The sequence below is a fragment of the Nyctereutes procyonoides genome, unplaced genomic scaffold (assembly GCF_905146905.1).
Source record: "Nyctereutes procyonoides isolate TBG_1078 unplaced genomic scaffold, NYPRO_anot_genome, whole genome shotgun sequence".
Taxonomy (NCBI): Eukaryota; Metazoa; Chordata; class Mammalia; order Carnivora; family Canidae; genus Nyctereutes; species Nyctereutes procyonoides.
In genome coordinates this window covers 46,457,761-46,485,426 of record NW_026575043.1, presented here as the reverse complement: position 1 = coordinate 46,485,426, position 27,666 = coordinate 46,457,761, and the positions used below count along the sequence as shown (strand labels likewise).

The window sequence follows — 27,666 nt, the reverse complement described above, 5'->3', positions numbered from 1 at the left end:
CGCTGGCGCAGCGGAAGTTCCCGCCCCGGCCCCGCCTCTGCCCCCCGCCTGCGCGAGCTGGGTGTTTCCTGCCTCTCAGTCCGAGTTTGGAGACTCCTGCGTCCTCCGACTTTTCATGGTAGGGAGGGCGGTGCCCACTAGCGGGGGGCTCTGGGCGGCCCCGAGAGCCCGGCAGCAGCAGAGCGGAGAGGGAAGGAGCCAAGGAGGGGTGGGTCGCGAGGAGGGGCCGTCGCGAAAAGGGAGAGGCCGATGGGTCGGGGGGGGGGGGTCCGGGGTGGGGGAAGGGCTGTGGTGAGTGACGGGGGGGGGGGTGCCCCTGGCTGTTGGGGATCGGGATAGAGCATCTGGGCTTGGGGGAGTAGATACGTGTGGGTGAGCTGGGGGTGTCTCTCGAGTCTTGAGGACCCACTGGGTCGGTGAATGTGGAGAGAACAAAGAGGGGTTGTCGAAGATGGACTCTGGGGTGGAAAGTGAGGGTGGGAGGGCATTGCGCAAGAGAACGGTTAGGTTTAGAGAGCGGCGTGGGATTCCTTGGGGCGAAGCGTTTGGGGGGGTCTTTGGAAGTTGGGCTGCAGCCTCTCGGTTCCGGGGAAACTGGAGAAGGAGCTTCCAGGTGCTTCTGAACACGAGGGCGTGTTTGGGGGAGAGCAGGGAGGAAAGAGAGGGGAGGGATGGCGGGGGCCTGAGCACCAGGGACCTTGGCCTCGGACGCCGGCGCCTTCAGCCCGCGCCTTGGTCCCTATCCAGTCACTTCCGTCCGAGCCCGAAGCGGCCACACCTAGGGAGTTCGGAACGGATCTCCGGCTGTCACCCGGCCGTCGGAAGGTTTCTGCATGCGTGTGATCCTTGAAGGGTCTGTTCCCGAAATGGCTCTTTGGCCCGGCTGGGAATGACCGGAGTCTAGCCTAGCTCTCTTACTCCTGCGCCTCTTGGAACACTGCCGAAGACGACTTAGCCAACCTGTATCTGATTTTGCTACATCTTATGCAAAATAAGGACCACCTGCAGGGAAGGAGGCACGAACCAGCAGTTCTTAAACTGACCTCCAGACTGGCAGTAGCAGCTGCAGAATCACCTGGCAACTTGTTAGAAACCGTCAAATCTCCTGCCTGCCTGCCTGCCTGCCTTTCCTTCCATCCATCCATCCATCCATCCATCCATCCATCCATCCATCCATCCAGTTATTCATGAGAGACACAGGCAGAGGGAGAAGCTGGCTCCTTGTAGGGGAGCCACAGATCAACACAACCAGGCAGACGCTCAACCACTGAGCCACCCACGTGTCCTAGAAATGACCAGATTTTTCAAGCCTTATCACTGACCACTGAATCAATCTGGGGGTTGGACCCCTCAATCTGTTTTAACACGCCCTGTTAATGGGAGATTAATGATTTCTTGATTTGGGCTATGTAATGAAAGGAGCCTGAGTCAGAGAAACCTTGTAGTTCTGATTCTTCATTTTTCTCCCCTAAAAAGTGGGATTGGTGACGTCATCCTCGCTGGATCCTCTGGGAGAAATAGGCCAGTAGTTTGCATGATACACAGAGGGAGGGAAAGTAATTTAGCAGAACAATTGGAAATAGCAGTAGTGCCCCATAAACAAATTTTGGATGCAAAATAATGCCACGGTTATGTGGCTGATTTAATGCAGTTTGGTTGAAGTGGAACAGCAGATTTTCCTGAGTTGTGGAAATGCCCTTAGTTTGGGGAAGTTTTATAATTAGCTAAAAGGCAGTGACTCTTAGATCAAGCTGGTTAAAGGAGCACCTTAGCTCTGTGGCTCTTAGCTGGGACCACATCTTAGATCACCTGAAGAGCTGCTGCTTTTTTTTTTTTTTTAAAGATTTTATCTATTCATGAGAGACACGCAGAGGGAGAAGCAGGCTCCATGTAGGGAGCCTGACATGGGACTCAGTCCCAGGACCCCGGGATCACAACCTGAGCCAAAGGCAGATGCTCAGCCACTGGGCCACCCACGTGCCCCATGAACTTCTTAAATACAACTGAGCTGCTCCCTCCCCCTCTGATTCTGATTAATTGGCCTGGGGTGAAGCCCAGGCATAGGTACTTTTATATGCATCCAGGTGACTGTAATACAGCCAGGGCTGGGACCTCTGGTCTTAAGTTTGAGGGACAGAAGGGAAACTCCACTAAGGGCCAGGTACCAAGTATTCAAACATTGATTCCCTGAAGGTTCTTTTGAAGATTATGGCTTTACCTTCGTTTCACAAGGTAGGAAACAGAGACTCAAAACACTTGTTTGAACCTCACACAGGAAGTGGTGGAACTGAGACTAGCCTAGGCTTCTCAGACTTCTGATCCAACCTTCCATACGCACGTCTCCCCCAACACACAATGGAGACAGTTTCCACAGAGAGCTGTATGGAAAACACCCAAGGGTGAGGGGAGTGGTGCCTTTTTCTCCTATTGTACTTGCCTCTTTTCAAGTCAACAGTTTTCTTCCTTGGGCTGATTTTTATTTTTTAAGCATGTATACAGTTGCTTCCTGTCTGTGGCTCTGAGGCTGTGAAATAGGGGCTGGCTTTTGTTTATGATGCTCTGGTTTATTTTTATGTGTGGTCAGGAATTCACTGGGCCAATAGAACAGGAGTTTGGGGGAGCTTCTTCAAGATGATGAAGTGCATAGGTGTACAGAACTATTTACAGTGGTGGGCTGCAATTTTGGCTGCACGTTGGAATCACCTAGGGGAGTCAAAAAAATTTCTGTTGCTCAGGCCATACCCCTAGATCAGCTAACATCAGAATTTACATGAATAGGACTCTGATGTCAGGTTTTTTTGTGTTTTTTTTTTTTTTTTTAAGGGGAGAGCCACTGTTTAGAGTCAGCAATAGGATACTCGGGGAAGATCTAACTGGATTAAAATTTTCAGATTGAATAGAATCCATAACCAATACCTCAAGTATTAATTTTATCTTTGTTTTTTGTAACCAGTTTTGCTCTCTCCTGCCTCACCTCCCCAACCTCATTAATGATGAAATCAAAACTTTGAAACAAGTGAAAAAAAAAAAAGCAGGATCCTGGTAGCAGTGGCTGAGGAGTCTTCTGTAGAGAGATGTGCTGGGGAGGCTTAGTGTCTGCTGCTTTGTGTCCTTAGCTCAGTGCAATACGGGCTCAGAGACATGAACAGTCAGACTATCTTTCAACCAAAGACCATTCCCAGTATTGAGGTGACTGACCTTTAGAAGGGTGGGCTCCAGAAAGGTTCAGAGCTTTCTTTGCCTATTCTGGAGTCTCAAGCTAGATCAAGATGGTTTCTGCTTTATCTCTTAGCGATTCTGGTGGGTGTCTGTAGAGTTGGAAATGGTCTTCAGAGAAAAGATAATTGGAGACTCTGAGAGCATTCTTGAATAATCATAACGTGAGTCTTTGCTGCTGTAAGCCAGAAACCATGCTGAGTACTCTGTGGCATCCCTCAGAACAGTCCTGAGAGGGAGACACTGCTGTTGTTCCGCTAGACAGGGCTAGACTCAGATGATTTGCCTAGGCTCCCACAACTGGTCAGTCAATGGCAGGACTGGGTACTTAAACTCACATCTGACTTGCAAACCTAAACTCTTAGCCACACATTGCTGCCCATCTCTTTTCAAAGCTTGTTTTGTACTTGATGAAGAAGGAGGGATGGGGCACTCCTTTCTCAATTTATGTATTCCAGCTCTGTATATCTCAAGTACGAATGTTGGGAAAATGATGGGCTCAAGCCCAGACAGGACCTGCCCATGTCCTTGCTCTGTCACTGACCCACCTCCAGTGCCAGTGCACTTTGGGAACAACTCTGGGATGTGCTATCCAAATCTAAAAGCCAGGGACGCCTGGGTAGCTTAGCGGTTTGGCACCTGCCTTCAGCCCAGGGTGTGATCCTGGAGACCCGGGATCGAGTCCTGCATTGGGTTCCTGCATAGAGCCTGCTTCTCTCTGTGTCTCTGCCTCTCTCTCTCTCTCTCTGTCTCTCTCTCTTTCTGTGTGTGTGTCTCTCATGAGTAAATAAAAATCTTTTAAAAAACAACAAAAAACCCACAAATCTACAAGCTGGAAATAACGATGGCGGTGTTCCAGCATTGTTTGGATTTTAAATGTTGTATGTGGTGGTAGAGATGATGGTACCTTCTGTGAAGAGGGCATCCAGGGGCTTTCTGGAACCATGAAAATGTTCTCTATTTTGATTAGAGTGGTGGTTACACAGATGCATATACTGTCCAAAACTCCTCAAATTGTGCACTTTGTGCATATACTCTGTTGCATGCAAGTTAACTTTAAAAAGGTATTGGAAAGTAAAAGTACATTGGAGTATACTTCATGCCTTTTTTGTTTCATAGGTGCCTTACAAAATGCTAGACCATTTCCCAAAACACGTATTTTTGTGTAAATTTAGATCTGAAAGGGTGCTTTAAAAAGTATTTACATTTTGGAGCAGTTTTCCCTAACTGAAAAACCCCCAAGCCTCACACCTGTAAGCCTTCACCTTCCTCCCCTTCCCTAGGTATTTAAAGTTTTGAGAAACTCTTTCTTCTCTCCAGCTACTTCTATCATCCCATGAACAGAGTATTTCTGGGGTGGGGGGATGGTTGGTGATAATCATTAGTGCAGGGTTTCTGGGGACTGATTTCAAAGGAACACTGGAAGGGAGGGGCATTGCTTTCTTATTACCCCTTCTATTTCTGGCATTCGGTCACAGAGAGCCCAGGTGAGTTAAGCTTAAGCTTTTGAAAAATGTACCTTCTTGGGATATAGTCACTTGATGAAGCAAGAACACTGTTTTGAGAAAATACTTTTCTTTCCAGGAGCCCATTCTTCCTGTGCCATCCTGCAGGGCCCTGACATGAGTCCCCTAGTGGATGATTTCCAGGCGGCTCTTTTGGGTGGATGGAGATCAAGAGGAGGGTTGGCTCTTGCCTCTATTACCGAACGATGGACAGCATTAGTCCCTTTGCCCGTTGAAAAATAACTTTTGTGTTTACCCGTTATAAATGTAATTCATATTAACTGTGGGAGATCCAAACAAGATAGGCGTAGAGAATTTAAAAAACAATCCTTGGGGTGCCTGTATGGCTCAGGTGATTGGGTGTCTGCCTTAGGCTCCTCCAGAGCCCATGTTGCACTCCCTGCTCAGTGGGGAGCCTGCTTTTCCCTCTCCCTCTGCTCTATCCCTTGCTCATGAGCTCTCTTGCTGTCTCAGATAAATTTTTAAAAATATTTTTTAAAAAATCTTTTAAAAAGAAATCCTTTCTCAGGGTCAGGGTATAGTTTTTTAAAGTTGTGTGCTGTCAAAACCCGCAGGAGCATGCTGATAGTCAAAGTTGGGTTTATTTCCTTGTGACAATGAGGGAGAACCCTGGGGGATCTCAGAGGGATTGGGGCTTGCCTTGTATGATTTTGGGGAGGATTCAGGGAAGTGAGGTTTTGCACTGTACTGAATGCTGTCAGGAAGAAGAGTTAATTCCGTGATTGGGTCTCATAATTCCTATGTTGAAAGTGGGGAGAATGGAATGGGGCTAAAGCTCTAACTTAAAGAAGCGACAGTGAGTCAGTCAGATTGGTCAGGATATGGTGATGTTTGGGTAATGTTCTTGTTTTAGTCTGTACTCAGACATAATTATGGAGTAGTCCTGTTTATGTCTTGATCCATCAGGCACTGAGTGGCCTTGGCAGATGGTGACGTGCTATATGAATCGTCTGTGTTCAGCGGTAAACATAAAGCCCCGATAAGAGTGCCAGGCCAGGTCCCTAGCTGTCAGGGGGCTGCTACCTCTGCTGTGCCCGAGTCGTAAAGAATCAGCCCACTTCTGGGACATCTCCAGCCATAGAATTTTACCTATAAAAGAAACATTCTCTTTGAGTACATAGGTACCAGCTACCAATCTCCTTTCGAAAGCCTCTTAAGTCAGATAATATGTCCATTGCTTTGTGATGGACACATAACTGGCAGTGCCATTAAGGAGACTGTCCTCAGATCTTGCTGTTTTGGGTGGCACTAGTACAGGAAGTCTCTAATTTTGCAGTAAATTGCTTCCAAGGGTTTTTAATGTCTGTCATGTAGTCCTGAGAAACCTCCCCCTGCCCCTACAGGAAGGATTAGGAGTGGTAGTTGGGATCCCACTCAATTTATATAAAAGTTTATTTCATCTGGAATTCAGCTGTTGAGTGGTGCATGACAAGGAAACTGAGAGAGACCCGGGCAGTGCTTTAAGCTGCTTTAGGATGCATCCAGGTGTTCGCTTATGTGTGGAACATGCAGAACGGAAGTCCTCACAGCACAAGAGTTAGTGGTAAACTTGTTCTTGCAGGGTCAGCAGGTGAGGTCAGCATATGAGGCTATCTGGGTGGGTTTGGGGCAGCCAATACCCAGTTCCCACCAGTTGTGGGCACCCTGGTGGCCCAGTTGACCTCTGATGTTCAGAAAAGCTAGGTTTTTGTTTTTGTTTTGTTTTTTGGGTTTTTGTGTGTGTGTGTGTGTGTGTGAACTCTTCTTGTGTTGTCAACCTTGGCAGCCATCCAGAAGTTTTAAATGCGGTATATACTTGTGCCAGGCAAAACACATCTGGAGGCCAGATTCAGCCCACAGGCTAAAAGGTAAAGCAGGCCTGGTGCTGTGACCCTGGTGACCCTGTGTCTTCTCTACTGGCAGGAAGAGATGTCAGGAGAAAGTGTGGTGAGCTCAGCGGTGCCAGCGGCTGCTACCCGCACCACTTCCTTCAAGGGCACGAGTCCCAGCTCTAAGTACGTAAAGCTGAATGTGGGCGGGGCCCTCTACTACACCACCATGCAGACACTGACCAAGCAGGACACCATGCTGAAAGCCATGTTCAGCGGGCGCATGGAAGTACTCACTGACAGTGAAGGTAAGGTTACCCTCCAGGCTCTGAGGATGTGTTTGTGGTTGAGGACTTTCTTCTAGTTCCAGAAGGCCAACATTACATGAGCAGTTGTCCACATAGGTACAGATTTCCTGAGAAAATGTGCTCTCAGGGAGCCTTGAGAGTGAGGAACTGGGATACCAGATCCAAATGAGGGGATATCGTAAAGGAGGGTTTCCCTGATAGAGTGACATAAAGGCCGAGACGTGAAGAGGAGTTGAAGTTACCTGGGTGGGGACTCATAGTCTTGACTTATTATTTATTTATTTGTTTGTTTGTTTATTTATTTATGATCGACATAGAGAGGCAGAGACACAGGCAGAGGGAGAAGCAGGCTCCATGCCAGGAGCCCGACATGGGACTCGATCCTGGGACTCCAGGACCACGCCCTGGGCCAAAGGCAGGCGCTAAACCGCTGAGCCACCCAGGGATCCCCTCATAGTCTTGATTTAGTTGTCAATTTGCCCTGGGACTTTGAGGAAGTCACTTGCCCATTCCACTGGGCCTCAGCTCTGTGAAGTGGTGGCTGGACTAGCTGCCCTGGTTGGTCCCCTGCCAGTTCTCAGTGATGGTTCTGTGACTTTGGAGTGAAATAAGAGAGAGAAACAGAGACAGACAGACATGAATGTCTTCTCTGGACCCTTGTCCTCCCGGGATGGTGGCCTGACAAAAGCTCACAGAGCTGGACTTAAGTCTCAGCTTCCTGTGTGGTAGCCAGTGCTCCTAACGAGGTGAGATTGGTACAAGGATACCCACCTCGTGGGGCTGTTGGTGTGGGATTCAATACACGTACATTTAGTGCATGTTTCTTTCCGTTTTCTTCTGGGATGTCACGTTTGTGAAAGGCAAAGAATTTTTTTAAATGATCTTACCGTAACTGCTTTCTACCCACCTGGAATAATCTGAAAGGACTTGGCAAGGGGGACATTCTTGCCTGGCTGGGTTGACAGGGCAGGTCATGTGAGGTTTAAAGATGGCACCATCCTTTCTTCTTTGGCCTGCGATTGCTTAAGACCTGGCCAGATCACAGCCTGGCTGCACCCTGCCTTACCTGTTTCTGAGGTTGACTGTCATGCTAATGCCTCTGCCTTCCATGTGACGTTGGTTCCTGGAAAGGTGGGCGAGTTTTGACACAAGCAGGTGGGATTGCAGACCTGAAGCGTGAGCTGTGCACTAGTTAGGGTGTTTCCCTCGGCGTCCTGGACAAGACCTGGCTGTGGGGCTTGAGGTTCTGCTTCCCTGGGCTTCCTGAGAACTTGGATTTCTGGCCAAACATCAGATAAATGAGGTTTGTGCCCCAGCGCTTCCTTCTGTGTGTCTCCCCAGAAAGCAGAGTGTTTTATGAGTGGGAGGATCCCCGTTGCAGAGCCACACCCAGCATCGCTGAGGAGTATTTGTAGAGACGGAGACAATAGTGCTCCAGCTGCAGAAGGAAATAGACCTTATCTGAGAACCCAGGATTGTTGTAGCTTTTCTTCAGCCCTACCCGGTCTCTGGTGGGGCTCAGGAAAAGCGGCGGAGTCCCTTTGGAAGCAAAGTTGGAGCCTCATCTCCTTGAAGCCCTTGCTGGCTTGATGCCATGCCGAGGAAGAGCTGGTCCTCAATCTCTTCCATCCCCTAGTGGAAGGACGCAGGGATGGTATCAGGGGTCCTGCTTGGGCTTCTGAACAGCTACTGGAGGTTGTCCCATTCCCAGTGGTGCCGCCAGGATCCCTGGACTCCTGGTGCCGCCAGGGAAGAAAGGCTGTCTTTGGCACTCTGACCTTGGCCGTTTTCACAGGGCTCCGCTAGAGCCCCAGCCTGTCATGAAAAGCTCACCATGCTGCATTTTATGAGTGTTTTTTACCCTTCATTTTGACCCTACCAGGGGTGCTACTGTTGCTAACTTTCAGTAAGTGAAAGATCCTTTTTGAAAGCTGGTGGGGGATGGGGGGAAGCAGCTACTGAGCCCAGGGCTGAGTGGCTCTTACTCTGGGCAGGCCTTGGTTCTCCAAGGGCTCAGCCCCCAGGTCAGGTTGCCTGAGTGCATCAGCCTTATGGGTCAACCGCCAGCTTTGTGTCTGGTCTTCCAGCCCATACTGTGCCAGGCAGCCCAATCCCATTGGCCCCTGGTGAGTATGCCGCACAGCCTGACCTGGTGGCCTGAGTGCTCCCTCACATACACCCTCGGGTCTACAAATTAGCGTAAATGTCCTGCTTGTCACAGCTGCACCATGGACTTTACTGTGCTCTGCAGTGATGTTTGCCACAAACAGGCCAGAATAGCAAGTGCACCTCCACGAGGCAAGCGGATACAGCAATGGGAGAACCTGGCGTGGGGGCTGAGCTCTTGGAGAACCAAGGCTCCTGTCCCATTACCAGTAAGTGACAAATGAGTCTAAATTAAATGCCACATACTCTTAGCTGTAACTATTACCCTGGGCCAGAGCCGGGGCCCCAAACCCACTTACTGTCAACTTCCCTGCTCACAGATTGGACACACACAGTACAAAAGGCAAACAGGCAGGAGGGCATGGAGCAGAAGAGAATCTGCCACCCACCCTGGGCCCCAGACCTCACCCCAGAAGCAGTGGATTTCTCGGGCATCCTTCAGGGATTTCTAACAGCTCAGTTTATCACTGTTCTTAATGGGAGTGCCTGGCAGTTAGGAGACTTGGGAGACTTCAGTCTGTGGGGACTGCTCACTCCTGCTGCAGCCTGTCTGGTGGAGTGTCAAGGTGGAGGGAGGGGCGCTATGGGGGTGCTGGAGAAGCAAGCAGATCTTAGCAGTGTCTTGGGGAGAAGTGGCCCATTTGGCCTTGGGGATGAGTGCTCTACACTTGTACCTTACTCCTGAAGGATGACTTTTCTAGGGAGTCCTTTCGTGGACTCCCCCCGCCCCCCGAAAGGTGCAGTCCCTGTAATACTGGAATTTTTGCCTAATTCCTTGTCGCATGGATTGAGGAGGTACCTTCCCTAATAAGAGTTTTGCCTCAGTACTCACCTGTAGTTGCCTGTTTCATCCCTACTCTTTGGTACAGTGCTTTCCCACCCCCCACTCTCTGTTTCTGGTCTCTTGCTAATGTTTCTGGAATGAGGGAGTATGAGTGAACCAGATTAAAGAAGAGAGTCACTGATCTTATCAGCACACATTCCCTTGAAATCCAGTGGGGAAGTCAGTGTAGTATGTGGGAAACTGTAGTACCTGGTGGTTTCCGCAAGATCTCCATACTTCCTGCTTAAATCGGAATGCACTCTTCTGTAAAATTCTGAATACGTTGGGAGCTTTTAAAATGTGATGAATAAAACAAACTCCCTTGTGCCCCTGTTGTGAAATGTTGGGGCTGGGAGTGAATGGTCAATAAGGAATTTTTGGGGCATCTTTGGTGTAAAAAAGGTGACTTTTATTAAAGCCACAGGGACAGGACCCCAGGGGCAGAAAGAGCTGCTCCAGGGTTGTGAGGAGTGGCTGGTTATCTACTTTCAAGTTTGGAGGGGTTAGGGGTAGCAGAAGTCTCTAAGGAATTTGGAAGCAAGAGTTCCAGGACCTTGAGGAGCTAGCTGCTGTTAAGGTCATTTACTACTACTATGTGCTTAACCCTTAGTCATGAGATCTTCAGGTATCTTTCAGTGGGCCTTATGTTTAGAGGATGACTGCCCACATATAGTGGGGGAGGGGGAAGGAAGGAGAGGGGTAGAGATAAAGGAGTTTTCCAAAGGGATTTTTATATGTTAAAGATGATCCTGGAGGTCAGGCTAATGTCAAGTTGCTTATTGCCCCTAGCAAAGTATTAATAGAGAAGCAGTTGAGTTCCTGGAGGAAGTTCACTGCCTGTCTTAGGTCAGCTTGTCAATGAGTTGAAAGTTGTAAAGAGATTTCATTTTTTTCTGCATTTCTTTTGCCTTTGTTCTCCACATCACCCCCACTCAGACAAGGAATAAAATGCTACCTGGGCTGATGGCGCCTCTCTTTACATTCTTTGTTTGCCTCTCTCCCTTCCAGAAGTTAACCACTTGCCTGACCTTGGGGGTCACTAAGTGAATTTCAACGTCTGTGGTGCAGTGACTCAGCTGGAATTTCAAGATTGATGCCTGGGTTCTCCCCAACACTCTCACCTCCCAGAAAGCTAGCTCTAAGGGGCGTTAGGACTTTTCAGGAGCTCTGCAGGAGACTCTAATGTGTGACCAGTGATGAAAACCACTGATTTGAATCTGTCAGTGAATTACTTTTGCTATACTGTTTCTGCCCCTAAACAATGTGTCCTTGGTGTGTTTTCCAACATTGTATAAATGATGTAACATTGTCATCTCTTTGCTTTCACAGCATTATGCTTCTGAGATGGAATCATCTAGGTCAAACATTCCTGCTAAGTGTTCCATTCTGGGAATATACTGTAGTTTATGGATCTATATTCTGGTGATGGTTGTTTAGATTGCTTCCAGTGTTCACTGTTTGGAATATTACCTTTCTTGAACACTCTCCGGGATATATGAGCTTCTCTATCTTCTCTATGGCAGAGCTTCCCACCTTTGCCACATATGGCACACACAGGAAGGCATATTTTTATTTTGGTAAGTGAACAGGCTCTGGACCCAGCCACCTCAGTTGCTGTAGCATTGAGCTCTTATCTACCACTGGGAGCTCTGTCCGGGAGTTTATTCCCAGGAGAGGATTCCAGGATGACATCCGTGGCTTGGTTAGTATTAGCTGTTGTCCCTGTTTATGCTCCCCACATGGTCTGAATTTGTGCCAACACTGGGCACTGTCGAACTTTCTAATTATTGCCAATCTGATGGTTATGATCTAGTACTCTGTGGTTTTATTTAACATTTCCTAATTTCTAGTGTTAAGTATCTTCTTGTCATTTGTGTTTCATCATAGAGCTGCGTGATTGCATTTTATTTACACATTTTCCTGTTTTCCTTTATCATCTTCTTGCTTTATAAAAGTATATATTCTGGATCCATTTCTTTGTGATTTTATGTTGTAAATATTTTCTCCCAGTGTGACTTGTTAAAGCTTTTTTAATGGTATTTTTTTAATACCTTAAAGTTTTTACATTGTTTATTTTTTACATTTAGGTCTTTGATCTACCTCATTGGTGCTCAACCAGGGATGATTTTGACCTCCAGGAGACGTTTGGCAATGTCCAGAGACATTTCTGGTTGTCACGGTTTGGGGGTGGGAATGCTGCAGGCCCCTAGTGGGTAGTGGCCAGGGATGCTGCTAAATACCACACAATGCACTGGATAGGCCCTACGTAACAAAGAATGATCTGGTTCAAAATGTCAGTAGTGCCGAGGCTGAGAAGCCCTGCCCCAGAGATTGATTCTCTGGAATCAGAATGAGGCAGTTTCCTAGAATTGAATTTGTAACAAGCACCTCTGGTGACTTACGAACAGAAATAGAGTATAAAAATCTTGGGATGCTAGGGAGAGGTCTATGAAGCCCCTGCTGCCCTGTCCATGGAAGTGGAGGCAGGGAAAGGGGCTGGGAGAGGGCAAGCCTTGTGGCCCAATCCCCTGTCCCTGAGAGAAGCCTTCTCTGGGGTACCCTGAAAGCCACTCAGACTCTCCTGAGGGCTGGAATGTGCCCCTTCTGGACACTGCCGCCACTCTGTTCTCCACTGATGATGAAGAGATGCGGGAAGGGCTCATGTCAAAGACCTCATTTGAGTGCTGCCAATAAACCTTAGGAGTTATGCTGTGTGTCCCATACATTCTCTCATCATGCCTTTGTGCCAGCCCTCAGGGGTACGAGTTTTAGGAGAGGAAACTGGTGGACAGAGAGATTTGGTGCAGCACCCATGTCATCCAGCAAGAAAGCAGCAGAACTGGATTTCTAATATAGGCCCTTGCTCTTAACCACTGGGTTGTGTGGCACCTCCCAGACCATTCCAGAGCCTCCAGGGCTGCACCTGCCTCTTATGCTCTTCAGCCTTGCTGGATGGGCCGCCAGACACGAGGCTGCCCTGACTTGTGTAGACTTCTGAAAAAGCCTGCATGCTCCGTGGCAGTGGGACAGGCTCTCCACAAGCAAGGAGCTGCTTAACTTCCATTTGCTTTCCTACATGGTAGGCGTTTGAGCTGTTTCAAAGGGGTCGATTCCGGCTTTGAAAGCAACTGAAATATTTTAAAATCAGAATGCTAATTGAAACCTCCTGGCGAGCCCGCCGGCTCCTTTGCCCTTATTTGTCTAAAATATGATTCCTTCACCGCAAGCATTTCCTGACAGCATTCTTGAGCTGGAGCCCAATGTCACGGTCTGCCTATTCGTTTATGGAAACTCTGGACTGTCACTTGGATAATTGATTTCAGGGGCTCCTGCTCTTTCTGAGCAGCTAAGTTATCCATGCGTCAAAGGTGGAACGTGGACATTTTCTTCCCCGGGTTGCTGAGTTAAATTAAGGTTGCCATTCCTTCCTCTGAAGACTGAGGCTCTACTTGTCTTCTCAGTTCGGGTGGAAGGAGCTTTCCTGTGAATTTCTTACTTGCTTCTTACTTGCTTCAGTTCTGCCTTTCCAACTTAGGAATGTCCCTGAACCTCTCTGAGGCTCTGTTATCTGTGGATGGTGCAGGGGACTGAGCCTCCTTCTAAAAGAACGGTTGGGAAGATAGTATGGTCCTTCCACACCTTGTCCACTCATTGGAAGAAAAGTACTTGATCCAGGGTAGCAGAAAGGTCGCAAAATGCTGGTCTGTATGCCCAGGGTGGCCTGCAGATGGGTTTTCCTTGGCCTAGAATGGATTGATGACCTCTTGGTTTACCACTGTTTAAAAATCAGGAGGTTTCCCGGAGAAATCTGCATTTCTGGCTTCTCTTTAGAATATCAAAATCTCATGCAGCCCTAGGCCCACATTCCTGCCCAGCAGTTCTTGGCTGAATTGAGAAGAGCCTCTCCATCTCCTATCCCCCAGGAGCAGGGCACGTGCTCTCTCTAGTCAGCCTCTGGGCCCAGACCCATCTACACTCATTTATGTTGCTTGCTCAGGACCCCCTTTGGGCATCTGAGCTACATGACTGATACTCCATCCATACTTGATTATCTCAAATGTAGAAAAAAGCAGTGGGATAAGGTCCAGCAGTCACTGTCAGGGTGGTGTGATTTACCATGGTTGTGAAGGCCTCTTCCTTCCTTGAAACCAGAGTTTGACTTCAGGCCACGCATTTGCATTGTGTTTGCCACACTGGGAATTACTCTTCTCACTGTACTCAGGAAGCCATAGCACTGTGGAAGTACCAAGCGAAAGCCTCTGGAGAGACAAGCCCAGACCTTTAACCAACGGTCCAGGAGCCATGGGCTGAGGACTTTGTAGGATGGGAGTATCGAAATGGCCTCACAAAACTCCTAGTGATTGTTGTAAATACCAAATAAATATATTGCCCTATAACCCTGAGAACATCTTGTCAAGGCTGGATTGGGGAAGGGGGCAGTGGGTGGCCTTGTGACTCTGGATATGAAAGAGGTGTCTTTGCTGCTCTTGGGTTTTGTGTCTGAGCCAGAGTCTGGGATTCTGCGGAGGACTTGGGGCAGAACACCATGGTGTTAAAAGTGTTAAGTGTGGGCCCCTTCTCCCAAACTGAGCAATGGACAAGGAAAGAGGGAATAAAATTATGGATTCCTGTTTAAACCTAAATGCCCTGTGCTTTGGTATCCTCTCACCTGACCCCAGGGGACAGGAGACCTGGGGAAGCCCCTCACTGGGGTTGCCCTACTGGACTGGGGGAGGGGGTACTTCTCTACAACCTGGTTACTTTCTGAAGCCTCCTGTCATCTCAAGACATACCAGGTCTTTGCCTCATCCCTACCTCTCCTTTTATGTCCCTCCATTTCTCAAGCTCTAGTATTATTTCCTCCTACAAGTAACACACACACACACCCCCCTCTATAATATTGGCATTTCTGAAGAGGAATTGTGAAAACTTGGAGATGCCTAGTGGAGGTATAGCAGCCCAGACCCCCCAAATGGAGAGGTCATCAAGAAGCTAAAGGGCTCAGCAGTTGACACATTTTCCTATAGTTAATGAAAACAAATTCCATCTCCCCATGCTAAACTGAACTGCCTAGGACAAGTTCTTTCTGGTTTACCATCTTCTCTCCAGTGGCTGTCACTAGCCAGTAAGTACTTATTTGGGGGAGTTAAAGATGGAACATCCTGGGGTGGTATTGGTGAGTGTCAGGGATCCCCCTTGGGAGCCAGAGGTTGCAGTCTTCTGCCTCCTTAGAAGTGGCTCTGTTATTTGGAAATCTAAAAAAAACACTGTAGAAAGAGGGAGAGTAGATATTTTTACCTCAAGCTTTTCCCCTACCATTGAGTTGTGTGGTCATTTGGACCCATTTTATCCAAGTGTAGTGTACTTTTGGGATGTCTAAGGGATTTTTGAGGATATTTTAGAAACACACTTTTAGGCCCTCAGAGGTTCTGGCATCCAAAAGAGCCTGAGAGACCAACCGAGTCTGTGGTTGTGGCCTGGAGACCATTGCAGTGCTTCCCAGGCAGGGCTTAGTCAGCCTTTTGCTGATGGCTGGGCAGGTGGTGCTGCTCCCCCCTCTGTGATCCTGCTCTTCCCTGGGAGGTGGAGGGGGCCAAGAGACACCCCATTTGTCCTCAGCACCAAGAGATGAGTGCCTATATGACTAGGCCCCCTTTTCTCCTCCCCCTACAGGCTGGATCCTTATTGACCGGTGTGGGAAACACTTTGGTACAATACTCAACTACCTTCGTGACGGGGCGGTCCCCTTGCCTGAGAGCCGCCGGGAGATTGAGGAGCTGCTGGCAGAAGCCAAGTACTACCTGGTCCAGGGCCTGGTGGAAGAATGCCAGGCAGCCTTACAAGTAGGTATCACCCTTTTTACCCTGTAAGAGTTGGGAGGTACCAGGCCCAATTGCTCTCCTCATTTTCGTCCTCTACAAAATGGGGGCAGTTCCTACTTTATTGAGATGTAAGAGTTCACAAGTAACCCTGGAACTTCTCTCTTCTCTGGTCAGTGACTCCTTAGAGGCTTCCCTGTAATGCTTAGGCCACTCTGGCTTTCATTCGCTGTCATGTTGGGCCATCATGTGTACATTGAAACTCTTCAGTATGGGGTATAAAACCTAATCAGTTTTCTGGACACATCTCAGGACTTGCTCTTAACCAACCAGTTGTCATTGGGAGCCTCATATAATCTCTGTAGATTCAGACACCCCTCACTCCTCAGGTGGACCTCGGGAAGGACCATTGGGATCAAGTCATGATAGTAAAATCCCTATAAAACCAAAATGCTTCTGGATATAGCCAGCAGCCATTTATTTCAAGCCAAGTTCTAACATGGCAGAGAATCAGAAGAGTCCCTTCAGGTTGTCATAGGAATTGGATCTGTATACCTGAGGCTCTTATGTCAGGCCACATGTCTGGCCCTCCACTGGAGCAGTACCCATACTGCCTACCTCCTTGAGGAGCTATTGTTTACACATACCACCTCTACCCTGAGAGTCTACAGCCTTTAGGTTAGTATTTTTAATTCATTTTTGTTTGTTGAGGAAATGTATACACATCATACTTTTTTGCTCCATTAATTTTTTTTGAAGATTTTATTTATTATTTATTTGAGGGGGCAGGTAAGGGATCGGAGAATCTCTAGCAGCCTCCACGCCAAATGCAGAGCCCGATGTAGGGCTCATTCTCACAACCCTGAGATCATGATCTGAGCCAAAATCAGGAGTTGGACGCTTAGTCAACTGAGCCATCCAGGCGCTCCTCCTCTGTTAATTCTTTCAAAAGTTCTGTTTACTTTTGTATTTCTTACACTATTCATTTCAGTTTTCAACATTATCTACTGGTGTACAGAGAATTAAAATTTAGCTCATGTACTACCACCACCCCCAGTCACTACAAATCTTTTATGTACACATATTCCTTCTTCTCTTTTCCCAATATAGTGTTTATCACAGCTTTGGTTAAGTCAGTATTCAGAGTTTACTTTGTGATCTCTAAATATTGTTAACAGTTAAGCCTCAGAGTATACAGTGAAAAATGTCTTTATTATGCAACTTTCAGTTTGCCAGGGTTAGTGATTGCCTCATTGTTTTGTCTGCTTGGTTTTCTAAGTACATATTCCTGATTCATCCCTAAATGGTCAGAAAGGTCAGTCTCCTATTGGTGTGTTCAGACACACCAGTGAATCTGTTCTCCTTTGTCTTAGAGACAAGCTCTCTGGGTTCCCTTTCTGTGTTTTCTATTAGTCTAAGGTGGAACCTCCAGGACTACCCCCTCTCAGTTTCTGTTGCTTTTATCTTCCTGTTCTACTTTCTCATAGGTTTTCTTCAGCTTTATCTTTTCAGCCCTTCTTTTGAACTTTACATTTCTAAAGTTCTCATATTTCTAACTTCCAAGAGCCTTTTCATGTTCTCTGAGTGTTCTTTTTTTAATATAGAACACTGCACTTTGTTTCATAGGATTCATATCTGTTTTCCTCTGTCTTGGAGTTTTCTTTCTGCTGCCCTCATCATGACTCCTTCCGTCTTCCTCTTTATTTTGGTTTCAGTCTCACAATTGAGAGACTTTCCACATATAATCTGATGATCTTTGGTCTGTTAAAATTTAAGAGTAAGGTTCTGAAAAGCTGTATGTGTGTGTGTGGGCTTTCTTGTCCAGTGGGCTTTAGTGGTGGGTGATAAGGCTCTTTCAGCAGGGACTCCCAGTGTCAGAACCTGTAAGCCTTTCCCTGAACTGATCAGATCCCCATGGGGGAATGTTCCACTCTCTTGCCTGGGTATAAGCCTGACTGGCTGCCTTTTAAGATCTGAATAGGAGAAGGAGCTGGAGCCCACCATTTAGTTTGTGGACCATTCACTTAATCCCCCCCTGTTTTCAGAAGAGCAACTCAACCCTGTCCTCATCTCCACAAACCACTCCAGAAGAGTAGATATTTCTTTTGCTGTTGGCGGCGGCGACAGCTACAATGGTGGTAATGGTGGTGGTGGGGTCTCACTGGTGCTTCTGCTGACGGGCTGGCTATTCCCTGCTCTTGCCCTCTGCCCACCAGCAGTCAGAACTGTTGTTTGAAAAACTTCAGGTTCTTTCCCATCTGGTAACTTACGTTTTGGCTTTCTCTTTCCCCTCAGTATTCCTCATCTGCTTCCCATCCTCAGATTTTCAACATCTTTTGTCTGCAGACTTACCTTCTCCCGATCTTTTTCTCCATATAAGCTTAGACTGTTGAAATTCTTCTACAGTTTTGCAGTGGGGTGCTTTAATGGCTGATATTATATTTCATCTGTTGTGTTTAGAGTTTATTTTTAAGTGACTCCCTGGGCTGTGTAAATGTGTCTCACCATCATTAGGATTTACTGAGCGCCCTGGCCAAAGAGCAGACGTCTACTGGAGAACTCGACTCTTGGCCGTACCCCACCCTAACTCCTTTCTTCCCAGCGCTGGCAGTCCCATCTTCCCTTGCCAGAGCCTGTCTTTGCCTGGCAGGCCAGCTAAATAATCTGATGTTGGGCAGGCCTCCTAGGCTGAAAGCATGTTTTGTTCCAGCAGAACAAAGATACTTACGAGCCTTTTTGCAAAGTTCCTGTTATCACCTCATCCAAGGAAGAGCAGAAACTTATCGCAACTTCAAATAAGGTATGTTGGAGGCACCCTTGTGGCCGTTTTTTTTTAGCAATTGAAATCATGAATGAGGTTTGAAATAGAAACCTGTAGACGTGCCTGAGCAAGGCTGAGGAGGGATGAAGAATGGGCACCTGCAGTTCATCTTGTGTCGCGTCTTCCCCCCTCCTTCCAATTGTGAGTCCTACAGTCTCCCTCCCTGCCCTCCCACACCATCCCCCAGTCTGCCAGCTGTGCTTAGCTGCCTCCTTGACTTGGTGGTAGGGTCCAGCCCTGTGGGAAGCCCATAGTCCACAGTACCTCCACTCCAAGTGACTCTTTTCTTTCTTTTTTATAACTGCCTTCAGCCAGCCGTGAAGCTGCTCTACAACAGAAGTAACAACAAATATTCATATACCAGGTAAGGTGTCAGTGAGAAAAACTATCCACATTGGCTAGGAAAGTTTCTGCTCACACAGGCCAGGCCCAGGTCCTCCTGTTATCTTCCAGGGAGGGTGGCCCTCTGTACCTCAAGGATGTCCAGGGGAGGCAGATGACAGATACTAGATTGAATTCACACATATCATAAAGGCTGCCCTTTTAAAGTATATAGTAGTTTGGTGGTTTTTAGTATATTTACAGAGTTCAGCCATTACCATGTGCCTACTTTGTGAACATTTTCATCATCTAAAAGAGACCACTAGTCACTCTTCACCCCACCCCCTGGCAAACACTTCTCTCTGTTCTGTGGATTTGTCTACTGGACACTTCATATAAATGGAATCCTACAGTACATTGCCTTTTGTGACTGGCTGGCTTCTTTCACTTAGCATCACATTGTCGAAGGTTCATCTTTGTTGTGGCAGGTGTATCAATACCTCATCCTTTTTATGGTGGAATAATATCCCATCATATGGATATTAACTGCATTTTGTGGATCCATTCATCAGTGCACAATCAGGGTGGTTTCCACCTTGGGGCTATCGTGAATATTGCTACAAACATTCATGTACACGTTTCCGTGTACATGAAGGTTTTTATTTCTCTTGAGCATACCTGAGAGTGGAATTTCTGGGTCCTGCGGTAACTCTAGGGTTAGTCATTTGGGGACCTGCCAAACTGTTTTTCCAAAGCAGCTGCACCATTTTATGTTTCCACTAGCAACATACATGAGTTTCTAGAATGCCTTACGGCTCTTGGGACCATGTGGTCTCAGCTGCAGAGGGCTTAGTGAGGTGACTCAAGACCCATAAATGGACCCAAGATGAAGAGCCTTCCTCGAGCAGTTGCATTCTGCCACTCCTGGGGCTGCCTCCACACTCTGCACCTGGTGCCTGTGCTCACAGGCCCTAAGTTGTCCACATTTCCTCCTGGCTACAGCAGAGTACCGGCAGAGAGGTGACCTTAGAATGGGATGTAGAGACACTCAACTGCACCTAGTAGCAGCCTGCACTCACCTTCTCGAATGCTCTCTTGCAGCAATTCTGACGACAATATGTTGAAAAACATTGAGCTCTTTGATAAGCTTTCTCTACGCTTTAATGGAAGGGTCCTGTTCATAAAGGACGTCATTGGGGATGAGATCTGCTGCTGGTCCTTCTATGGGCAGGGCCGCAAGATTGCCGAGGTCTGCTGCACCTCCATTGTCTATGCCACTGAGAAGAAGCAGACCAAGGTAAGTGCTCTGAGGGGGGTGGCTCTGGGTGACTAGTCTGAAATACTACTTGTACAGTTTCCCTTTCCCCGGAACAAAAAAACTTAAGGAGAGATTTTAAAAAGGCTTTCCTTGACGCATCATTGCTCATTGTGAAAATACTCAGCTTTTTGGGGCCCTGGACAGAGGCAGGCCTTGGAGAAACAGAATGGTATTTCCTCTGACAATTGGCACACAGGGACAGTCCTACTGCAGCTCAGTCTTTTTGCCATAAACATGGATTCAGAGTGGTGCTTGGCCTGCTCAGTTGGTGGAGTAAGCAACTCTCGATCTCAGGGTTGTGAGTTCGAGCCCTACTTTGGGTATAAGGATTACTTAAAAACAAAACCTTAAAAAAAGTCAATTCAGATGTATCCTTTTACCGCTGTCACCAGGCCAGCATGGTCTCCTGTCAGTGACGGGACACTGCCTGTGCTGTTTCTCACCCTTCGCGTACCACCATTTCCCGCCAGCATAGCCCCCTCCCATCTCAATCATCAGAGGAGCCGTGCTATCTTTAAGAGCTTGGCCTTGGCCTTCTAGTCATGACCTACGACTTACTGCCGTCTGTCTGTCCTCTGACCCCCTGACCTAGAGTGGCCCTCCAGCCTCACAGGCCTGCTGGGCGTTCTGTAGCTCCCAGGCTTGTTGGCTTCCATCTGAGCACACAACTGCCTAACAGATCTGGACTCTGGATCCACTGTGTCATCCATCCTCTCCCAAACCGACGGACTTGATCTCTGTCACTGTGCCATCCTACAAAGCTACATCATGCCACAGTGTGCTGTTGGAGATCTGATCCTCTGTGAATTGAACTTCATCTCCTTCAGGTCTTCTGCTTGCTTACCCTTCTTGGGCTGTGCAACTTGGTATTCTTTCTCTTTTTTCAAAAAAATCCTATAGTGTACTCTGTCACTTCTTCTGAACCTTTCTAAGGGAACCCTGATCAGGGACTTGCGGTGGGTCTGCTGGGCAGGTTTTCATGCACAGATCTGTAGACCACCCTGTCAGGCTACCATCATCACTGCAGCTCCAGGGGTACACAGTTCTCTGATTCTAGAGCTGGCCTCAGGAGAAAAGACGAATGAGAGAGTGAGACCACGAAGTAGACACCAAAGCTCTAAGCATTTTTAAACTTTTAAAACATCGTATCATCAGTATTTAGAATATATCCCAAAAGATACTTATTGATTTAAGAGAGCCAGGAAGGGAAAAACACTGAGGCTCCCTCTTTTTTTTTTTTTTTTTTTTTTTTTTTTTAAGATTTTATTTATTCATGAGAGACATAGGCAGAGGGAGAAGCAGGCTCCATGTAGACTCCATCCCGGGACTCTGGGATGACATGCTGAGCTGAAGGCAGACGGTCAACTGCTGGGCCACCCAGGCATCCCGAGGCTCCTTTTTCTTTCAAAAGATCCCAGGGAGACCAGAATTGCTTGCTTCTCTTTACCGCATTAGCCACCCACACCTCTTTTCTCCTGTGAACTTTTATAGGGCTGTGAATTCTACTGGTAACTAACTTCCCTTTCTTGCCAGTTAAGTTTTGTTATATACACGGGCTGCTTTTGTCCTTGGATATTAACAGGATAGTCATTGCATTGATTAAACTTTAAAATACTGATTTTACATTTTCCGGTTTGACAGGGAGCAAAGAATTCAGAGACCACACGATCTGATCCGAGCCTTTGGTAGATGAGCCAACAGGTTCCAGAGCAGCCCTGTGCTTGTGTTTTTGAAATTGGCTAGAGGCAGGGCCCAGGATGGCAGGCCAGGGCCCCTAGCCACAGCTCCCTTTGCTCTGCCATCCTGTCCCCAAGGGCTTCTTCCTTTCTCTGGGGGAAGCCTGTGACTGGCTTTCTAAGGGGTTCATGTTGGGGAATGGCTGCCCCATAGGGGTGCCTCCTTCTGCCACATACCTCCAAAGCTGAACTTTGGAGCCAATACACGTTCTCTTGTTTCAAGTAATTGGGCAGATGTTCCTTTTGGGGTTTTTTTGTTTTTGTTTTTGTTTTTTTCTTTTGGGGTTTTTTTGAATTGCTATTTCTTTCCTGGTACAACCTTCAGGTGCTCTGCTTACTTACTTTCTTACTTACTTACTTAAAGATTTTACTTGTTTATTCTTGAGAGACACAGTGAGAGAGGCAGAGATGTAGGCATAGGGAGAAGCAGGCTCCATGCAGGGAGCCTGATATGGGGCTTGATCCCAGGATCACGCCTTGAGCCAAAGGCAGATGCTCAACCGCTGAGCCACCCAGGTGCCCTTCTTTTAATTATTTAAATGTCTTCTCTGGTTCACCTGGAAAGGCTGTGGCTTGCTGAAAGTATGCTTTAAGTAGATCTGTAATACACGTCATCCCATTTGGTTCTGGATTCTGACTTATTGGGGACTCAGTGGTAGTACAGCACAGAACCCACCCTCTGTTGGTCTGTTTTGTTCTGTTGTTCAGATGGTATCACTTCTTTTGTTCTTCTGTCTTCAAGTTCACAGACTCTCTTCCGTCATCTCCACACTGCCGGTGAATTGGGGCTTTTTTTTTTGGTTTCTGTTTTTGTGTTTATCTTGGTTACTGTGTTTTTTAATTGTACAATTTTTATTTCTTTCTTCTGTGTTCTCTTTGCTGAAACTTCGTATGTCTGCATTTGCTTTAAGAAAGTTTGCCCTTGGGATGCTTGGGTGGCTCAGTGGTTGAGCATCTGTCTTCGGCTCAGGGCCTGATCGCAGAGTACTGGGATCAAGTCCCATATCAGGCTCCCCCAGGGAGCCTGCTTCTCCCTCTGCCTCTTTCTCTGTGTTTCTCATGAATAAATAAATAAAATCTTTAAAAAATAAAATTAAATTTAAAAAATGTTTGACCTTCCTTGTCGGGACATTTTTATAATATCTGCTTTCAACTCTCTGTCAGATAATTCCAGCATCTTGTGTCAGCTTGGACTTGGCATTGGCATCTGTTGATTATGTTTTCCCTCAGGAGTTGAGATTTTTCTGGTTCTTCATTATGCCAGGAACTTTATAATTGTATTCTGAATGTTACAGGGCTCCAGGTCTTTTTAAAATTCTAACAAGCACATTGATTTTGTTTGTTTTAGTGGGCATTTGGCCCACAGGTTCCAACCAGCTGTGGTTTGCAGTGCCAGTGACAGCCCTGTTTCCAAAGCCTTCAGGCCTGGGCTGCACCGAGGGCTAGGCTGTGTCCTGGGCAATGATCTCCCCCATGGCTCAGTTCTGGGTGTGCTGTTGAGGGACAGATGGACAGCTGGGCTCAATCCCAGGAGTTCATGCAAAAACCTCAAGACACTGCTTTCCCAGGCACCCCTCCTTCACCATCTTTTAGTGCTTCCTGCTTCCCTGGGGCTCCCCTTGTTCAGTCATCTGGCTGGAAAGGTGGGGTTGCAGTTCCCCACTCTGCCTCACACTGCCTGGGACCTGATCTGGCCCTGGAGCCAAGCAGCATAAAGAAGCAAGAGAAAAACAGCAGAAATTTGCTCCATCCTGATGAGACCACAGCTCTCCTAATCCGGAAGGAAGGTTCCCCTTCAGAGTTAGGACTCCCCCAGGCTCTGGCTGTTGCTGCCGCAAGATTTTAGGGGGAACAGATACGGGTGCAAGAGAATGGAGAAAAAGGAAAGGAAAACTGGGAACACTCTCTAGGTGTTGGGAGGCTCTGGTGGCCCCCCTGGAACTTCTATGCTGATGACCATTGCGGCGTTGCAGGCTGCGTTAACCTCCCTCTGGGCAGTAAACTCACTGCTGGCCAGGCATTATTCCAAACTCTGGCCTCTCCGCTGACCCCCGCTCTGTCTGCTGTGATTTCTGTGTCTCAGTCCTCAGCCACTGCACTCTTTCTCCTGGTTTTGTGGCCTCAGTAGAAAAGACAGAGTAGAGCGTGTTCTCTCCGTTTCTCTTTGAACCTCAGAACCCTGCCTTGAGAGCAGAGTGTGTCCACCCTGTGAGTCAAGTGCCCAGGGCCCATTTGGACAGCCCCGTCTGATTCACAGAACCTAAACCCCGAAGGGCAAGCAGCAGACATGCAGCTTTGCCATGCAAGAGGCGTCATGTCCTTTTCAGCCAGTCCCTGTTCAAAACATGGGGCTGCATTAAAGGCTGCCTGAAGGTGTGGAGCAGCTCCAAGAGTGCAGATCTGTAATTAATAGAAACCTGTTGGAAACTACCTAATTGGTTAATTTTATTGTTACATTGTTGTAATTCTGTGCTATGGAAGGATTTCCTAAGTTAGGGGAAAACAAAAGGTACAGAGGAGTGTGTGATGGGCCACCTTTTGTGTGTTTTAAAGTCCGTGAATATTCATGTGTATAAATGTACATTTGGATGTACTGTTTCCCTTTTGTTTCTTGTGTAAGCACTGTGTGTAAGTATTGCCTCTTGAAAACAAAAATTACTATAAAACTAATGGCAGTGTTAAGAGGAATCCCAGGGGCCTGCATGAGCCAGCGGCCCTTCTTGGAAGTACCAGGTGGCAGTAGAGGTAGTGGGGTATGTGTTTGTGATGCTCACTTACCTGCCTTGTGTTTTGTGGGAATGCAGGTGGAGTTCCCAGAGGCCCGTATTTATGAGGAGACCCTCAATATTTTGTTGTACGAGGCCCAGGACGGCCGAGGACCTGACAACGCGCTCCTGGAAGCCACGGGTGGGGCAGCTGGTCGCTCTCACCACCTGGATGAAGACGAGGAGCGAGAGCGGATCGAGCGTGTGCGGCGGATCCACATCAAGCGCCCAGATGACCGGGCCCACCTCCACCAGTGAGCAAGCAAGCAAGCGAGCCACCCTCCTCCTCCCTCCTCCCCTGTCATTCACTCCAATTCCTGCAGGCTCTTGGGCACCTTCCACTTCCCCTGGAGTCTGAAGATACTTTTGTACCAAGCCAGATGATTATTTTGATATTTCTCGACCAGGTGACTGTCTTTCCCCCAGATGAATGCACCCCGTTCTTGACCAAGCTATGTCCAAGGTCTCCCCCTTCCATGGGGATCTGAGAATCTTTGGAGCTAGGCTTTCTTGGTTCTCGGAGAAAAGTATGAATGGGTATGAAGTGGATGTGAGAAATTTTATTTGCAGTATTTATTTTTGTGGGTGTTGACTATGATTTGGGCTTTGGGGCGGCATGCCCCTGGGGTTCAGTCTGACAGCTCCGGGAGGGATCCTGCGGTTGGTGGCCACCAGAGGATTCTCTGAGCTATTTCCTAATCCTCCAGCCCAGCATGCTGGCTGCTAGTTCCTGTGCCCTAGGTCGGGCCGGCTCCAGGGCTTTGCCGGAAGTCCTTCTGCCCCAGGACTTTGCACCTCTAGCTCATGTGGGTAGATGATTACAGTTTGTGGCACGGAAGATAGGACTGATGAGCTTCGTGCCTCTGATTGTTCTAGTGTAGCTCTGGGTGCCCGGCTCTGTTGAGGGACAGGCCTATTAGGACCTCACGTGGCTAAGGCAGAGCTGGCCCTGGCAGGGACTGCATGGCTCTGTTCCTGGCTCCCCCTGCATCTGTTCTTGTTGGCCAACTCCCCTTCTAGAAGGCCTTGTGGCCTGTTTAACAAGTGGAGCTCGCATACCGTCACTTCTTGGGCTCTATTCTTTCTTCCTCAGCCTTCTTCCCTGTTAGGCTGGGCTTCCTATCTCCAGGAGAAGCCCTGCCTTTTGCTTAGAAAGTGGAGGTGGCCCGGCCTCTGTCCACCAAGCCTGGCATCCAGGCAGGAAACCCATTCACACCAGCAGTCTCAGGGTAGCTCCCCTGCTGTAGATGCAGCCATCACCCGGAGATCCCCTTTTTGTCTTTGCCTCTGATTTTTACACAGTATGGAGTAGCCACAGCGAGCAGAGTTAGAGGATGTGCAGACCCTTTGGGGTCCAATAAAGTGTTCGTGTTCATGTTTAAGGGACGTGTGCGACTATGGATGGGGATGTGTGCTTGTGGGGCGCAGGGGGCCTGCACTGGAGCCCGGCTGTCCACATGGTGCTCGTGTAGGACGGACGTTCTCGGTTACCTACCTCCCAGTCTCCTCTGCGCCTGTGAAGGGACAGAAGTGAGTGGTGACTGACGTGGCTGGTTGCAACTAGACTACGTAGAGTAGTTACAAGGAGATGTGAACGTGTGTAAGGTAATGGATGGGATTTGTCTGCTTTTCAAGGGAAACATTACTGTTTTATACCAAAGGTATTAATATGGGCAGCCTTTGACACAGTGTATTCCAAAAAACGAGTTTATATTTTGAAATGGTTTTTACAGCTTAGGCTTTGTACACACTGCCCTTCTTGGGACAGTTGCATGCCTTTATTTTGTATCCAGCAGCAAAGCCTAGAATAAAACTTTAAAACAATCTTGACTGAACTTAAAAAAAAAATCATGTTTCGGGGTCGATGCCTTTTAAACTGTTGTGTGGGAAACTTTCGTATTAGGCCATTCGAGTTTTATTAAGTGCTAAGGAAAGGGGGGGGGCTTAAGTACTGTTTCGTAAATGTTTTATATACTGTTTCAGTTTTAAACACCAACCCTGGCGTTTGGGTTGAACTTTTTTAGAGAGTTAAAGTGAATGTCAGTTCTGATGTTTTCTGTAGGAATGGAAAAGCCATCATATGAATTGTTTTTTAACATATTTCTGTGAAGAGTAAGTTTGTGGAACAATCGGATTCGTTTGGGCTTCCACACCATATGAGCTAATGTCTCTGGCAGTCTTTACACTTTTCCTTAACTTTGCACTTGTAGTTTTGAGTCTCTGCTTTCCTGGGATCTGAACAGATTCCTGAAACATTCCGTGGTGAATGATACACCGTTAGCTGCATAGCCTTGAGCTGACAGCAGTGTTGGCTGGTCCAAGCTCTGTTAGCAAATGTATTCTACAAGGAACTGAATTTTATGATAGCATGAAGGGCAAACAAAGGTCAATATTTGTACTTAAGAGCCATGTAAGTAAAACACTGGCCTAAGATTTGGTAAAGAGTTAAGTTTTATTACATTGTAAGAGCTTACAGTTGGAGAACAGCTTTTGGTCCCTTGTCAAGCTGTTTTTTCAAAGAGGTCCTTGTTTGTGGTGACTGGGGGCCTGTGCCCAAGACAATCCTGGAGTAGCCTCTTCTATCGTCGTCCCCTCCCCCCTATGATAGGTTGCAGATGAGCTGCCTGGCTGAGATGCAGGGACCCCACCCTTTGCTTCGGTGGGATCCTGCACCTCCCAGCAGGTGCTCAGGACCCAAATGTCAACAACACTCAGCCCTCTGCAAAGTGGGCTCCTGAGGGCTCCACCCAGCATCACTGTAGCACACCTGTGTGTCACTAACCTTTCTTTTTGTGCTATGGAAAAAAATGCTATAAACGTTAGAAGTAGTCACTGTATGTTGTACAAGCATTTGTGGACGTGTAAAATAAAAGTTACATATAATGCTTCTGTTTAAATGTTTTCTGGGTCTTTTCAGAAACCTAGCACAATCCAGCCAGTGCGATGGAGGTTCATGGCAAAGAGGATGGCCTCTGTCCTCCATTTGTTCTGCTTCATTGCCTTGATGTTGCTGGGGAAGGTGGGGGTCATTATTCTGTA

The 27,666-nt window shown here is 47.6% G+C and overlaps 1 protein-coding gene across 3 annotated transcripts; it reads left to right on the top strand.

Annotated features, from left to right (window-relative positions):
- Window positions 1–57: 57 nt before the first annotated feature.
- KCTD10 (potassium channel tetramerization domain containing 10) lies at window positions 58–27,512 on the top strand. 3 transcript variants are annotated; one of them, XM_055322736.1, is made up of 7 exons: window positions 58–118; window positions 6,645–6,858; window positions 15,521–15,690; window positions 18,377–18,466; window positions 18,799–18,851; window positions 19,910–20,105; window positions 24,667–27,512. In XM_055322736.1, the coding sequence occupies exons 1-7, from the start codon at window positions 116–118 to the stop codon at window positions 24,883–24,885; spliced, it is 945 nt and encodes a 314-aa protein (XP_055178711.1). In that variant the 5' UTR covers window positions 58–115; the 3' UTR covers window positions 24,886–27,512. The 3 variants fall into 3 exon arrangements, with proteins under 3 accessions (XP_055178711.1, XP_055178710.1, XP_055178709.1); XM_055322735.1 differs by having other exon boundaries at window positions 95–208; window positions 18,380–18,466; XM_055322734.1 differs by having other exon boundaries at window positions 95–208.
- The last annotated feature ends 154 nt before the right edge of the window (window positions 27,513–27,666 follow it).